The sequence below is a fragment of the Chrysoperla carnea genome, chromosome 2, assembly GCF_905475395.1.
Source record: "Chrysoperla carnea chromosome 2, inChrCarn1.1, whole genome shotgun sequence".
Taxonomy (NCBI): Eukaryota; Metazoa; Arthropoda; class Insecta; order Neuroptera; family Chrysopidae; genus Chrysoperla; species Chrysoperla carnea.
In genome coordinates, this window is record NC_058338.1 from 66,794,183 (window position 1) to 66,810,529 (window position 16,347).

General features: G+C 31.1%; 1 protein-coding gene across 1 annotated transcript in view; it reads left to right on the plus strand.

Moving 5' to 3' along the window:
* The window catches only part of LOC123292861 (microtubule-associated protein tau), a 49,773-nt gene that overhangs the window by 24,788 nt on the left and 8,638 nt on the right, over positions 1 to 16,347 (plus strand). Inside the window, exons 3-7 of the mRNA XM_044873574.1 lie at positions 4,692 to 6,654; positions 6,790 to 6,833; positions 12,593 to 12,752; positions 12,957 to 13,165; positions 14,954 to 15,139. Of these exons, the coding sequence (XP_044729509.1) occupies positions 4,692 to 6,654; positions 6,790 to 6,833; positions 12,593 to 12,752; positions 12,957 to 13,165; positions 14,954 to 15,139 (2,562 nt within the window). The remainder of the gene's footprint in view (positions 1 to 4,691; positions 6,655 to 6,789; positions 6,834 to 12,592; positions 12,753 to 12,956; positions 13,166 to 14,953; positions 15,140 to 16,347) is intronic.

Genomic DNA, 16,347 nt, shown 5'->3' on the forward strand with positions numbered 1-16,347 from the left:
ACCTCAACGAAGTCGATATCATTTTTTGTTCGTGCGATATTGATCAGGATAAAATTTAAGAAAAAGCTCGCTCTACTCGGATCGGTTCGACCAAATGTTATAAAATTTTTTTTAGGATCATAATGCTTTTAATACGCATCGACCGACACTTCAACGAAGGAGATATAATTTTTGTTCGCGCGATATCCATCAAGATAACATTTAAGAAAAAGCCGACCCTACTCGCAAATGCCCCACCAAATGTTATGAAATTCTTTTCGGATCATAATGCCTTTAATACGTATCTATCGACACTTCAACGAAGTCGATATAATTTTTGTATCGGGCGATATCGACCAAGTTAAAATTTAAGAAAAAGCTCACCCGACTTGAAACGGCTCGATCGAATGTTGAAATTCTTTTTGAATCGATATCATTTTTTGTTCGTGCGATATCGACGACGAAAAAATGTCTACATACGTAGGTACTTATAATTGTGCGTGCCCCCCCCCCTTGAATTTGTTTCTGATGAAACTGTAGATCGTTGGACAGGTCTTTGTGGTGTTCAAAGCGTAAAGTTATCAAAGTTCTGCCCCTTCTCTAACTTTTCAACAATAAGATTACTGTATCTGGGAAAAATTCCAAACCAGTAGCCTATCGGTCAATAGAATTTTTTCAATTTGTTAGTCACAAAACTCTTATTCTTCATCATAAATAATATATATTCTTTGAAAATAGTGGTTTAGAGTATTACAGTTTAACGGATAAATTACTTTGGAATATGGCTCCACGTTTTGAGTATGAAACTCTAAAAGTTGTCAAAGTTCATATTAAAATACATATATTCGCTTCTATATTATAATAATTTTTTTAACTTCTGGGGTTATTTTGATAGCCAAAATATTGGAACCCCAAAACGGAGATGTCGTTGAGCTCCCGAAAGCTTTTACATATTGGGACAGAGTAAGTAGCTTTGATTGTATTAAAACACAACTCAAAAAACAATTTACCTACTAGAATTGTCTCTTAGGATAAATAGTTTATTATCATTTCGTACTGGGCTATACACAAAATCGAATATTCTGCTCCAATTCAATATACTTATACGATATGAAAAACCAATTTGTATATAGAAATTAGAAAGTACAGAGAAATCAACAATTGATGGACGAATATATATACTTTTTTGACGTTTCTATTATTCTTTCTTATCAGGATTAGTGAATTAAGGTAAATGTTCCATAAAATGGGATGTTTAGGACTTTGAGACTGATTAATAAAAGAAATATAAATATTTACAATGAAACTTATTTGTCGTTGTCAATGAATATTGACAATTATTTTCGTACATTTTTTACCCCCGAAATAAAAAAAGGGGTGTTTTAAGTTTGACCGCTATGTGTGTGTGTCTGTTTGTGGCATTGTAGCGCCTAAACGGATGAATGGATTTTAATTTTTTTGGTTTACTTTGAAAGTAACTCTTAACAATCTAACCTTTAACATATCCCGTAACAATCTATGGTATTGACTACTTCTATTGGTATATTGGTTGAAATTGAGAGTAAATATAAATTCTTCTTATTTTTTCTAATTACGATAGGCTCCCGTGATAAATTCGCTAGATTTAAGAACATAGAAAATAATTTAAATAATTTGAAAAAGCTTTAAAACGATTCGTTTATTCGAAAGATAACTAACTCTAACAGATAACGCTAACAGATCGGCACGGTCACTTAATTGATTCAAAAGTCATTTTTTGTTGTTCATATTTTAGATTTAAAGGTAAGCTGTGCTATTGTTTAAAATAACAAATTTATTTAATAATTCTTATTTTTTGATTAAAATTAAAAATTTTCGCAATTACGTCCTATCCTGTAATAATGTGCTTTCACCTTCGATAGGTGAATTCTGAACATTTTCTACATTATACCTCTCCTATAAGCTTTATAAGCATGGTATAGAATACACATGATAAAAGGTCAACGCTTGCAGATACGTCTACCTAATAATATTTACCTACTAATCAGATTATAGGACAATGTAATTTATATAGAATCTAGATTCTAATTAGATATATCTACTATCTACTTAAAGAAAAAAATAATAAAAGACGATCATTGTTGTTATTTTGAGTTGTTTATGTTACAATATATCATGAATTTTTTCAATTTTCTGCATGATTTTATTTTGAAGCTATTTTTTTGTGTGTGCAGTGATATCACGACATGATATCTGTGCCCTGTTTAACTTAGAAATATCTCTATGTATATCAAACTATTTCGACAATACCATTCATCAAAATTAAATAAGAGTTTATCATACATATACCTATAATAGTAAAATTCATTTTTATGTCTCATATATTATTTCAATTTTGGTTTTACAATTTGTGCAACATCATTTCTTATTTTAGAACATATATTGTAAAACATATCGTAAAATATATTGTTAAAAAAATATGTTAACTCAGTTTAAGGTCATTGATGTAATAACTGCAACTTTTGAACTCTTTGAATATAAAATTATATTAAATTTTAACATACAAATTTTTTAGTTAGAAATATAAACAAATAAATCTTTATAATAAATATACGAAGTATTTATAAACAAAATGTTGCCATTTATAAACAAAATTTTAATAATAGAAATTGAAAACAACTATTTATGGTTCAAGAGCTAGCTTTACCCGAAATGTCTATTTTTTTTTTTTTTAAATAAATAGAATAAACCGTCCGAAACATCGGACAAGACTTTATTATATTTTAAAATTGATTTTTTAGAAAATCCCATTTTCCTGAATTTTGAAATTTTTTTCCTAGGATGTGGCCTTCTCGAATTTTCCCGTATATGTGGCTTATACCAATCCTAAGAACACCTTAAGGTCTAGCCTTGTGCCCAGTTTAATCGAAATCGTTAGAGCCGTCTTTGAGAAAAAACAAAAAAAAGTTTTTTCCTAGGGTGTGGGCCTTCTCGAATTTTACCGGATGTGTGAGTTATACCAATTCTAGGAACACCTGAAGGTCTAGTCGTGTGCCTAGTTTAATCGAAATCGTTTGAGCCGTTTTTGAGAAAACCCCAAAAAAAAGTTTTTCCCAAGGATGTGGGCCTTCTCGAATTTTCCCGGATATGTGGCTTATACCAATCCTTGGAAAAACTTAAGGTCTAGCCTTATGCCCAGTTTAATCGAAATCGTTAGAGCCGTTTTTGAGAAAACACCAAAAATCCTGTTTTGGCCTAGAGGGAAGTACCCTTAAAAAAAGGCCTAGGGAGAAAATCGTCTGGAATTATGACCAAATTGAACCTATGTACCGCGTTTGAGAAAAATCGGTTGCAAATTGAAGGCTCATACCGACGGACGCAACATTTTTAAAAAAACACTTTTTGGAATTAGGGACCCTCAAAACATGTATTTCCGTTGAAACCCCGATATCGATTTTTTTACCATCACAATAGGTACTTTATTATATTTATAATATAATATAGTAAAAATCGAAGAAATTTGAGTATTTATCGTGTTTGAACACGATGAGAGCTAAATCTACCAACAAAAAATATCAGGTTTTTAAGTAATTAGAAACCCCGCTGGCCCTCCAATTTGTTAACTTGTTTCAATTTTCTATAATTAATTAGAAACAATTGAAATATCGTTGTTTTTAGTTGGGTGTGGGAACTATAGCTCGAGTATTTAGATAGATAGATTAGAGTAGATTTTCAACCGTCGAGTTGAATAATGAAATTAGGTAGTCAAATAAAAGTCGAAAAGCTAGCCATAGACTTGACGATTAAACCGTTAATTTTTATACCATGCATATATAAGGTATACTAAGTGTAGTCCCAAGTTTGTAACGCTTAAAAATATTGATGCTAATAACAAAATTTTGGTTTAGGTGTTAGTCGATTTACGGCTGTCCGTCCGCCCGTCTGTTAACTCGATAAGGAAAAACGATATCAAGCTGAGAGAACAGCGTACTCAGGACGTAAAAAGTGAGGTCAAGTTCTTAAATGAGCAATATACGTTAATTGGGTTTTGGGTCCGTAAGACCCATCTTGTAAACCGCCAGAGATAGAACAAAAGTTTAAATGTAAAAAATATTCTTTATAAAAAAATAACCAACTTTTGTTGCAAATCACTGTTTACCCGTGAGGGGCGCAAATGTAAATTGTATTGGATATATAATATGGGAATATAAGTTATGTATGTGTGACATGTATGTATGTGTAATGTGATAATCAACAATATCTATGCATAGTAATTCATAACTCAGTTAATTGTTTGTTTTCACTTGTTTTATTATTAAAGTCAGCTTTACAAACCTTACAAAAGGCAGGTAAATAAATGTATGATACTTTTATAAACTTATCGATCCAGAAGACCAATAAAACGTAAACTCCCTGCGAACGTTGAAACATAATTTTGAACAAGTTATATTTTTGGTGAATATTACAATTCATCCTATCGTTAGTTCTCTTCGAATTTCAATTTTTTGTTTTTATAATTGTTTGATCTGTCTCGATTTCCAAGATTTCCAAGATTATTAAAATTAAGAATAAATTTTTAAACTGAATTTTGTTTCCCAAAATAATTAAATTGAAAAATACTCATGCGTTAAGTAATCATTATGGAATTTTGTTTTTATTACTACAGTCAAAGTTTCTAAGCCTACTCTATTCGATTAACAGAGTAGTTTCGTTAATAAATTAAAATTTTATAGGTTAAACAGCCACAACCACAAAACACAAACTATCCTCCAGCATTCAGACCTCTTGCGCCACAGCAACCTCCACCAGGGGGCCTACGCCCCCTTAATGATGTAGGACCCCGAGCTCCGCAACCACGCTTACAGCGAAGTGACAGTCGTGGTCAATTGCCTGTTCAATTGCCACCCCGAGGTATACCATCTAATCAACAAGGCCAACCGCAACAAATTCGTCCAAATTTACAGCCACGTATACCACAAACCGGACCACCATATCAACAACAACGTCCATTAACGCCAAATCAACAAATAAGACCACAAGTACAGCCTGGTCAACTAGCACCTCGACCTACAGGCAATTTCCCAATTAGGCCCCCGCAACCACAACAACAACAACAACAACAACAGCAACAGCAACAACAACATCATCAACAACAACAACAACAACAGGGAAACGTTCCTCCAAATAATGGGAATTTCAAACGAATTGTAACTGCTCTACAGTCTGGGCAATTAGCATCTACACCAGAGGATAGTGTGTTGGAAACAAATCAACAACCTCCACCAATATTTCAGCAGCGACCACCTCAGCCAGGTGCAAGACCACCAGGTGTTTTTCCTCAGAAAAACATACCTTCAGGCCCAGTATCATTATCACCAGACTTGCAAACATCTTCGCCAACTGCATTAAGTAGGCAACCATCGTTAATTCGAAAGCAATCACAAGAAGTTTTTAATATATCTAAAATGGAAAACCAATCAGAGAAAATGGTTGCTGAAAGCGCTGGTATCGCCGGTTTATCCGAGATAGATGATATAACCAAAAGTGGTTCAGCTAAAAATCGTAGTTATAGTATAAGTGTACCTGGAGCTCCTCCTGAATTAACGAGACCTTTATCTGAAGACGAAAGGCGGCGCTCAGTTGCTGCCTTTGGATCAAATATACCAGGTTCTGATGGCAAATTACCATCGTCCTTAGCTTTTATACAAGAAAGAATTGCGTCTATTGAAGGAAAATCATCATCACAGTCGTCTTTAAATGGTAGTAAAGAAAATTTAAATCAAAATGGCAACACGGAAGATAAAGTCAAAACTGGATTTGATGATGACGACGATGTCGTTATTCCTAATAGAAATGTAATCACACCACCTAAATCGAATGACACATCAAAATCGCCATCACCATTACCAGCGCAAAGAAATCCACCTGGAACAGATACTTTAGGCAACGTCTCTCATTCTACAACTCCTAATAAAACTCAATCACCTAATGTTTCATCAAGATCGTCTGTAAATGGAAGTCAGGAAGATGTTAGCAAAGTACCATCACGTCCTCCAAGTAACATAGAAAGACCTAGTAGTCAATTAGATGGGACGCCAAGACCACCATCACGTTCTGAGGCCGGATTACAACGAACTTCTTCGAGAAGTTCAGTACTTGGAAGCCAAGAAGATGTTCACAAAGTAACATCTAGACCACCAAGTGGTCAGAAAAAAGACTCTTCGATGCATTCTAGCCGAGAAGATTTACAAAAAATTCCTCCAAGATCTCCAAATACTCAAGGCAGTACAAATATTTCTAAAAGTGGAAGTCGTGAAGAAATTCGTTCACGACCTCCTAGTAATTTAGATAAAGAACCACCAACTGGTGCTTTCACTGGATTAAATATTGAATCACGACCAATGGGTAAAATATCTCCAGAAAGTGGAGCAAGACCTCTCACATTAGAACCAAAAACACCAGATAGTTTAGCGTCAACAAATGGAAAAGATATTACTTCACCAGAAACTGATATTGATTTAAGTTCATCGCCAGCACCATCAAAAGCGCGAACTCCTATCAGTGAAAGTAGTCGAAAATCTGGTGCTTCATCACGTTCTCGTTCACGTGCTGGTAATTCAGATACCGAAGAAGTTAGTAAATCTGGACGAAGTAGTGTATCTAAAAATCGAATTCGTTCTTCTCGTTCAAATAAAGGTGATCATATTTAATTAACAATTTACAACAAATTTCAATTTGTTTTGTTTTAATAAGCACATTAATTTTATAATTCAATATTTATTTATATTTAAAATTTCTATCAAAGATTTACAACTTTTGTTTTTATTTCAGAAGGTGATAACGACAGTGGGGTAGATGAATCAACACAAGGCAATGTAAGTACTTAATTGAAACGAGTTGTTTATTTTAACGTAAATATTAATTAGAAGTTGTTAAAATGTTAATACAAAGTGGTTCAAAATGATGTTTACATAAAACATGACTTTATATTTTTATTATTTTTGCTTCGAAGAGTCGTATACTTTCCAAAACATTTTTCATTAAGCGATCGAAAATTAAAATCACTTGTAACAGAACTAATAAGGTTGAATTCTAATGTATTAATAATTATACACAGAAAATTATATAAAACTCAAGTAAAATCAGGTTAACAACTTAATGGTGCAACTCCTCCCCCGTAAGTTTCTTGAAGTATGTCCTATACTCCATAAAGCTATAGCAGTCCAATCATGTAAAGATTTTTCCTCGAAATCTAACGGAATTAGCTGAATATTTGTGCAAACCTTTATTTTGATAGTACCTACAAATGTTGACTAAAAAGTCAAATATGGTCACGTGTCAACTTTCTTTGATATTCAAGATCAAAGGTCGCAAATATCATTATCTTGAGAAAATCTCGTTTTTCTTTGTCTTAAACCATGTTGACAAATATTATAAAAGTTGTCAAGGATAAACTTCTCAGCAAGTTTTGTCTAGAACGTTTTTGTATACGTTGAACCGGTTTTTTAAATAGAGGGCTCAGAAGATGGACCGCTTAGTTACATGTAATTGGTGTAGGGGCATTCTTCTATTATATACCTTTAAATTTCTTTCATTGCTTGTGTTAACATTTTCAGATTGGTAAACCTTTTTAATTGGAGATGGTATGGACTTTAAAACATTTCTTTAGCAAACGATGTGGTATTTTGCTTCAGCAGCAATTAAGCCATGCTCGTGAGATGCCCGATCTTATACTACTACTCTCAAAATATCGTTTTGTTATTTTGCTCTATTTCAAAAACGGTTCAGCGTATAAAAAAAGGTTTCATTCAAAACTTGTAGAGAATTTTATCTTTTACAACTTTTATAATAAGTGTAAATACGACTGAAGGCAAAGAAAACGAGATATTCCTAAAAACCCTGATTTTTGCAACCTTGGACCTTTAATATTTACGATGATATTTGACCATATGCGACTTTTGAGACAACATTTTTATTCCGTTAGATTCCGAGGTTGACCCCTTTTTTTGACTAAGATGAATAGATATAGCAACATTTCTTGCAGATAGATACTTGTTTTCAAAAATTTACTAGTTAGAATAAATGCTCGTTTTCGCCACAGTGTATAAGCAAATTAAATTAAAACAAATCTTTTTCAAACATTATACCTATCTTCACTGTGTTAAAAATTATAACTAAGCAACGATATTTATATAAAACTATCTTAAACACGATATAAATTAAGAAAACATATAAATTAAGTTTTGTTTCTGCATATATAAAAGAAAACAATACAAAACTTGCATAAAACTTTCAATTCGATATCACGCTAATATTTCAATTAAAAACTTCTAGAAAGTTTCAATAGTTAGAGGTGTATTTGAAATATATTGCGTTTTTACATAAAACCTCAGTTTATAAATTAAGTGAAATGAAATGTAATTTGAAACACCAATCAATGAAAAGTGACGTCACTTTATCGAACAGAAGACGGCATTGAATATTTGTATGGCACTTAACAGATCGTCTTTTGTAAAAATGGGACAATTTAGAATGTATTTCGTTTTTTTAGTTTAAACTGCAAAGTTATATTAAAGTCGAAAAATAGGCAATAAAATTACAAATCTGAATCACCTGGTACTGAACAACACAGTCAGGTTGATCTGGGTATCGGAACCACTCTGGCTTTAAAGTTAATAAAGTGGTGGACTCGTTGGTACGAGGACGGTCGTCTAAAACGCCTCTTTTATGTGAGCTTGCCATTCCCATAGCAAGATGTATAGTAATTTACTGAATCAAAGAATGGCTACGACAGGCCAAACTGTGTATAACCACAGCTAGGCCATTCAACTGTGCTCGTTTGAAACTTACTAGAGCTCAGTTGAGAGGGTGATGGGACACTAGAAGGGAATTTTCGATTACGTGGGGATGGGGATCTCTGATGATCCCATAATTCCACTTGTAGAGCCTGAATGGAGGATAACGAACCCTCCATACATGTTATTTACACCTGCAGAAATCTGCACAGTGTCAGATTCAGAATGTTTTGGTCCAAAATTTAAGGTCAATCAAACCTGGGAGAGATCCCGACGGAAAAACTGTCGGCTTTCTACGTGCCGCCTTTGCTCGACAGAATGCTATAGCTTCATCTGATTTAAATAGCGCCTGCTCATACTCAAAGAGGGTACTTAGGACTTTTGGTCTAGGTGTTAGAGAGTAGGGATCGACTTAAAGTACCCTTCTTATGTTTGTACAAGGCAGTTAATTATTTCTCACCACAACAATCATACCGAAAGTCTCAAATAGTGGACTGACATACCCTGGCCATTTGATCCAAGACACTTTCTGCAACAACACGAAAAGTGTGTGTTATTTGCCTAAATTGCGAACTCAATCAATTGTTTCATGACAAGCATATTTACCGCATTAGACCGAGGCTTACAGGAGTGTTTTATATGCAAATCAAGTTAGTGCAACAAGCATTGCATGAAGTTAATATCACTCCATAAAATGCATAATTTACAAAAATTTTCTCTTAGAAAACCATTAAAATTTCTCTGTAAGTACTCTCTACCATTAACGGTCTAGTCCATTCCTCGTACCAAGGTCAATTATCGAATGTACCAAGTACCATTTCAAGGTTAATAGAAAAATTAAAACAATAAATTATTAGTTTTGGTAATGATTTATATATATTTTTTCATATGACTATAGTTCCATCTTTCTACCTAAACGAATAATTCTCCATAATGTTTCAAGACATTTCTACATGAATCTTAACAAAATTGCAATAGAAGCTTTGTACACTGAACAAATAAATATATCCCAAATTAGTAGAAATCAAACAACCAAAACGTCCATATGGGAGTCGAAATTCTTTTACCATATTTCCCAAAAATTGTTGAGATTGTAGTCAAATTATGTGATTATCATTCATTGCAAATGAAACTCTGGATAAATTGCGTAAGTATATAAAAGTAGAGCTCTTATACTATGAAATAATACTAAAATAGTTCAAAAAAATAATTTCGCACTATTCACTTTTTTTATGACCTTACTTTTTGATCTGAAACAAAAAGGAACTGGACCGATTTCAGAAAGGTTTTTGAAGGATACCTTCTTTTTATTGAGATGGTTCTTAGCTTGTTTAATGAAAATTTGATAAGTCGACATTTGAAGATCGTCAATTCCTTTACTAGGTGTGCAGGGGTGTGATAAAATTATAAGAAGGTGGAAGTATAGTAAAAATAAGATTTCAATATTCATATTTTAATTGAAGTATCATATTTCACTGCGCTCGTTGGACAAATTCTGGAAGGTCAAAGGCCCGTTCACGCTTTCATAATAAAAATGTAGTAGTTTTGAAAATTCAGCCTTAAAAGGTTCTCTGCAGTTTTATGTGGAGAATTTTTTAGATTTTAAACTAAATTGATTACTAAGATATAATATTTTATTGTGCTCACTGAATTAGGTACTAAAAGAAAAACCTTATAAAGCTTCTGTTACAATTTTAAATGCGGTTGAGATAATTTTTAACAGAAAACCACTGTACTTTTTTTAAATATTATAATTCTAAATAATATAATTAGCAGGATAAAATAGTTAAAAAGTTTATTAAAACAGTTTTTTTCTGTCTATCCATGTTAGTTCGTAATTATACTTTTTAAATGTAGTATTTTAATTATTATTTATTGCATTCCTGATTTCTTACTATTAAATTTTTTGTAACGAATCTCTTTAAAGCAACATATACAGGATGCATTTTTCATTTCTAAAACAAGTATTCTAAAATAAGCCAATTATCTTTAAAAGTATCCATTTCTGCTTTTCGAACATCAAAATAAAAAGCATTAAAAAGGTTATAGCCTTTCTAAAAAACCTCGAGGAAATTTGATTATGTAAAAATAATATCAATATAGCCTTACATCGAGGTGCGGACAAAAATATTTGCATTAGTGAATCTTCCACAATGTTTAATATGTTTGAATTCGTGTTATTTGTTTGTGTCACAACAGGTTATCGAATTTTTTTGGGTAATTTTATAGACCTGGAGGATTGTTGTAATAACGAGTTGGTTGGGTAAAATTTGTCGAAAATTTTCCGGCCTATTTTTTCTAAATCCAATTTGTTGAATTGAAGTAATTGTCGTTTTATTAAACTATAATATTATCTTCTAGAAGAATAACATGTAATAGCTAAATTAAAGAAAGTCAAAATCCAAGAAAATTTCCCAATAGATCTTTAGGTGTGGAAAAATAATACACTGTAATGTGCAAAAAAATTTGACAATATGGTAATTGAACTTTTAAAAGAGTTCAAAAACTCCGTTGGGAATCTATGCCATAAAAACATTTTACTAAAATTGTTTTTAAATTTTACTCTGAAGTGTAATTCAATTTACTGCACTGGGTATTTCAAATGTTTAATTGTAAATTAGTAAAACCCTCGAACATAGAAAATGTTGTTTGGCCTTGTTTTCGAATAATTTGAATTAACAAAATTTCGGTTGTTTATCGATAAAAAGAAAGTTAATGTTTGTTATTCATTCGAAATAGTTCAAAACTTTCTCATATCTTATAACATTATCTGTTTTAAAATCTATGTAACATATTTTATTAAATTCCTTAAAAAATTCAGAATTATTATGCCGTTACTATAGACTTGGTAACCCTAGTAGCTCAGTTGATTAAGGCCTAACCAATTCCGTTCACGATATGCCTAGGGTAGCGGGTTTGATTCCTGCCGTCACAGCAAAAATTAATTTAATTAATAGCTGTGAGGAGCTGGTGTAGTAAGTGCATGGTATATGCATGAAGAAAGTACAACGGAAAGGTGATAAAACACATATATGGTATCACAATGAGCCCTAAAGCCGAAGTATGTCCTTCGTAGGCAGCCAAAATAACCAACCAACCAACCATTAGCTTGGAAAACCTTGACTAATTTTTTTAACCTTCTCGAATTCATGAAAATCGTCATGTTATACTTTTTCGGCAGTTACCATACCATCACAAAAGCGATTTGCGACGGTGTGCCACCAATATGCGAGTATTTGGAACTGTTGGAAAAATATGGCTTGAAGATTTTCCAGAATGACCAAAAGAAGAAAGAGTAGTAAAATTAGAGTATACTAAATAAAATCACGCCGGTAAATTATATTTATCGTCTTATCGTCTCTATCGACGATAAATTATATTTATGGTCTTATCATTACATCCTAATGACCATGCGTAAATCATTTTTCTTTAATGATTACGTTCCAATAATTTTTCTTTAATTTTTCATAATGATTTGTAATTTTAGCATCTCCAAGTCTATAAAAATATAAAAATGCTATTACCATACAAAGTAAATGGAAATACATGGAAAAGACGAAAAATATTTTCATTTGGTCGTATTGTTTAAAAATTATCGCTTATTTATTAAATTGAAACATCAAATGTACCTACGAAAAAATATTTGAAATATTTAAAAACATTCTTTTGTTTGTTAATAAAAAAACAAATCTGTTACCAAATGAGAGTAGCAATTATACCTTTCCTTAAATTGATAACAAAGAAATTTTTATTTTATTTATGATAAAAAAAATTGTTAAGTAGTTAAAAATACTTTTTTTGATGAGAAACAATATTTTATAGAACTTCCTTTTTCATAGGACTGTGCTAATGGAGATCTTAGTTCACCAAGGAAATCAAGTAAAATACCGAAACATTCAGCTGTATCACCAACAAAATCAACACCATCCAAAATGAAACCTCCAAAAACACCAAAGACACCAGATCCAGATGCGTCCAAAGAAGTACCATTAATTAAAAGTAAGCAATTTTTCCGTTGTGTTATTTTTCTTTTTTTGCCCAATACAAATTTTTGAAGTTAGCTCCATGTCTATTATTAGCACAAAATGTTTTTTGAACAAGCCTTTTCCATTCAATAGTTAGTCTACTTATTTAGAGCAATATACTTCTCTAACACATAATTCAGATAATTTAGAATTAAAAATTTGAATTTTAATATTTTAGAAGTACCAATGAATAAAATTCAAGTGGGAGCTGCACCATCGCCAAATTTGAAAGTTGTTCGATCAAAAATTGGTTCATTAGATAATACAAGCTATAAACCAGGAGGTGGTCATGTACGAATCGAAACGAAAAAACTCGATTTCGCGAAAGTTCAACCGAAAATCGCTGCTAAAAATGATACTTATACACCAGGCGGAGGCGATAAAAAGGTGATTATTTTATATTCATTTAAGTGTTTGCAACTACTGCTGATGGGAGTCTTATTATATGATATGAAAAATTAAATGCCGTGATACTTTTTTCATAAAAAACAAAAATGCGTTTAATTTTCGTAGAATCTGAAAAGTCACGAATTTTTTTATATTTTTGGATTTAATAATAAATGGAAAATTTGAAATATATTACCCAAGTTTTATAATTAAAAAAATAAATTTGACTAATGTTTATATTTTGTTAATTAAAAATTATCATATTCTGTACATGCAAAATGGTAATTAGGTAATACTATGCCATTTATACATTCTTTCATAGCACAATATAAATTTAAATAACTTTTGTCGTTATATTTCAAACAATATTATAATTCAATAATAACGATTTCGATGAATTTATGGTAATTCAATCGCAGTACTTAAATGTGTAATGAACCGGTTCTGAATATTTTCTTCTGGCTGCCTCTACCGCTAAGAAATCCTAAAACAAACTCATTTATGAATTCTTACACATTTTTGGTATGTATAATTCGGGTATAAAAAAGATGTATAATTCCGTAAAAATTACACTTTAAAAATATAATACTTTCTGGACGAAATCGTTGTTCAAGAATCTACATGATTCGCGAGTAAATTCGCGAGTAAGTTGAAATTGGTAATAATTAATATAAAAGTGGGGTCAGTCTACCGGATTCTGCACAGGCATTTGAAACAAGTTCTACATTGTTTTCTTTCGTGACGTTTTCTTGAATATCTCCGTTTCTATTGATCGGATTGAGTCGTATAAAAAAAAGAATTCTTTGCTATGAATTTCTGATAACCTTTCGAAAAATGAAGGAATTGATTGAAATTTTGGAAAAAGATACAACTTGATGTTCATAAAAAAATAGAAATTTTCAATTGTTGTACCTTGTTATGTTCGGCTCATAATGAAGTTTTGAAAAAAACCGTTCGCACTATTTGAAAATAACATAAAAACCCTAAAAAAACCTAAAAAATGAAGTTGAAATCCGATGATTTTCCCAAACTGTACGAGCAGTTGAAATTTTTCAGAAAAAATCGTTTTTCTCAAAATTGAGATTATGTATCGGGCTAAAACTTACCACACTTTTTTACGACCATAAGTTACATCTTTATCCACAATTTTAAATGAATTTTTCCATTTTTCGAAAAGTTATGAGAGAAAGCTGAAAATATGCGATAGCAAGCAAGGTCGATGCAAAAATTCATAAAATACAATTTTTGTTTTACTCACCTCAATTCAATCAATAGAAGGAGAGATATTCAAGAAAACATCACCAAAGAAAGTAATGTAGACATAAATTGTCCCAAAACCGTGTGCAGAATTTCATGCAGAAACGTTCTGGAACAGGAAAACTCCTTTTCTCTGTTTTTTACAACAAAAGGAACCTACTTTTTTTTTAAATTTGCCTTCTCACAAAATTTTCCAAATTGATTATAAAAATCCTATAGTTTTACTCAACTATTATTATTTTCCCAATAATCAGGAAATCAAAATTAATTGACGGCTCGCTTATTGCCTCATTAATTTTTTTAGAAAAAAATGACACGTCGATATATAAACGTTCACCGCCCCTGCACTAGAATGTCTATAATATTACACATTTTTCGTCCAAAAAAAATACTCATAGAAATATGAAAAAAGAGACTATACTTACATAAAATTCGTAAAAATAACATACTTGTTTTTTTTAACTGTATCGATTGACAATAAAAAAAATGTACAAATATATTTTTTATTAATAATAAAATATATTTTTATAGATAACGCAAGTAAAATTAAAATGGGAAGCCAAACCAAAGGTTGGCTCCCTGGATAAAGTCACACATAAACCAGGTGGTGGTGATAAAAAAATTGAAACAGTAAAATTAGATTTCAAAGATAAGGCAAAACCAAAAGTAGCATCAAAGGATAATATTAAACATCAGCCAGCTGGTGGAGATGTCAAGGTAAAATAATTTTATTAATTTTAATTTTATTTTTTTATTGAGTTATTTCATAAAACAATAATCATTTTTCTATTCTTGAAAATTTTATTAGTATTAATTAATTATTATGTAAGCCATTGTCATTACATCGTTATTGATTTTTACTAAAAAATTATTAATTGTGAAGAAGACATCAAAAATTCATTTTATCAACTTAAGTTATCGTAACTACGACAACGATAAACATCATATTATTATTTTATTATTAGATCGAGCGATTTTAACAGAAATAATTGAATTGCAGAATTCAGTCTGTCCTTTTGAACACAGAAAATAGAGATATATTTCTGTAAGCAAAATGCAAATTTTATGCGATCGTTGGTGTTGCATGACGCAGGCATGCTAAAAATTATCTCTGAAAATATATATTAGACAGAGAAATTTATATAAGATCGTTTTGCCTCATAAAGTAATAAAAAAAGATCGACAGGAGTCGTGGGACATCCGGTAGGAACTATGTTTCTTTCATACCTTGGTACATTATAAATGTAAAGCTTACTTTTTTTATTTACAAGATATTTTTCTAAAAATTCAAGGTATTAATTTTAGAAGCCAAATACTTGAGTTTTTACTGTATAAATTAATTGTAATGTTAGTATAAAAAAGGCATACTTCTGATTAAGTAGTCAACCCAATATGTGAGTACATTACTTTTGGTTTGATTAGAATATTTATTATGACGACATATCATACAAATTGCATTGTACTTACTTTAAATTATCTATGTTTTCTTCAACTTCTGATAACTTTAAAAACTCAGTTTTTTAAATAATAAAACATAAAATTTTGACAAAAAAAACAAATTGACAATTATAAATAGATTTTTGTATTTTCTCAAAATTCATGACAACCTGAATCGATTGAAAAAGTTTTGGTTTCTTAGGTAAGACTAAATGACGGTTTTTGGTGTCTGTTGCATTTTTTTGGTTTTTAGTCCCAACATAGTTCCAACGACTAAATAGTTACTAAAAAATGTTTCGAACAAAAGTTGTGTCTTCTTTTATAAATAAAAACCTTATACTACAACTACAACTACTATACTAAAAGATACAGTTTTCTGTATCTTTTACCAGATAATAAGTTATTATGTAACAATTATGGCTTCCTGCGTTATGTAAAACGAGCAACCGCATAAAAATTCTGGTAACTGCCTTAAGTAATTAAATTTC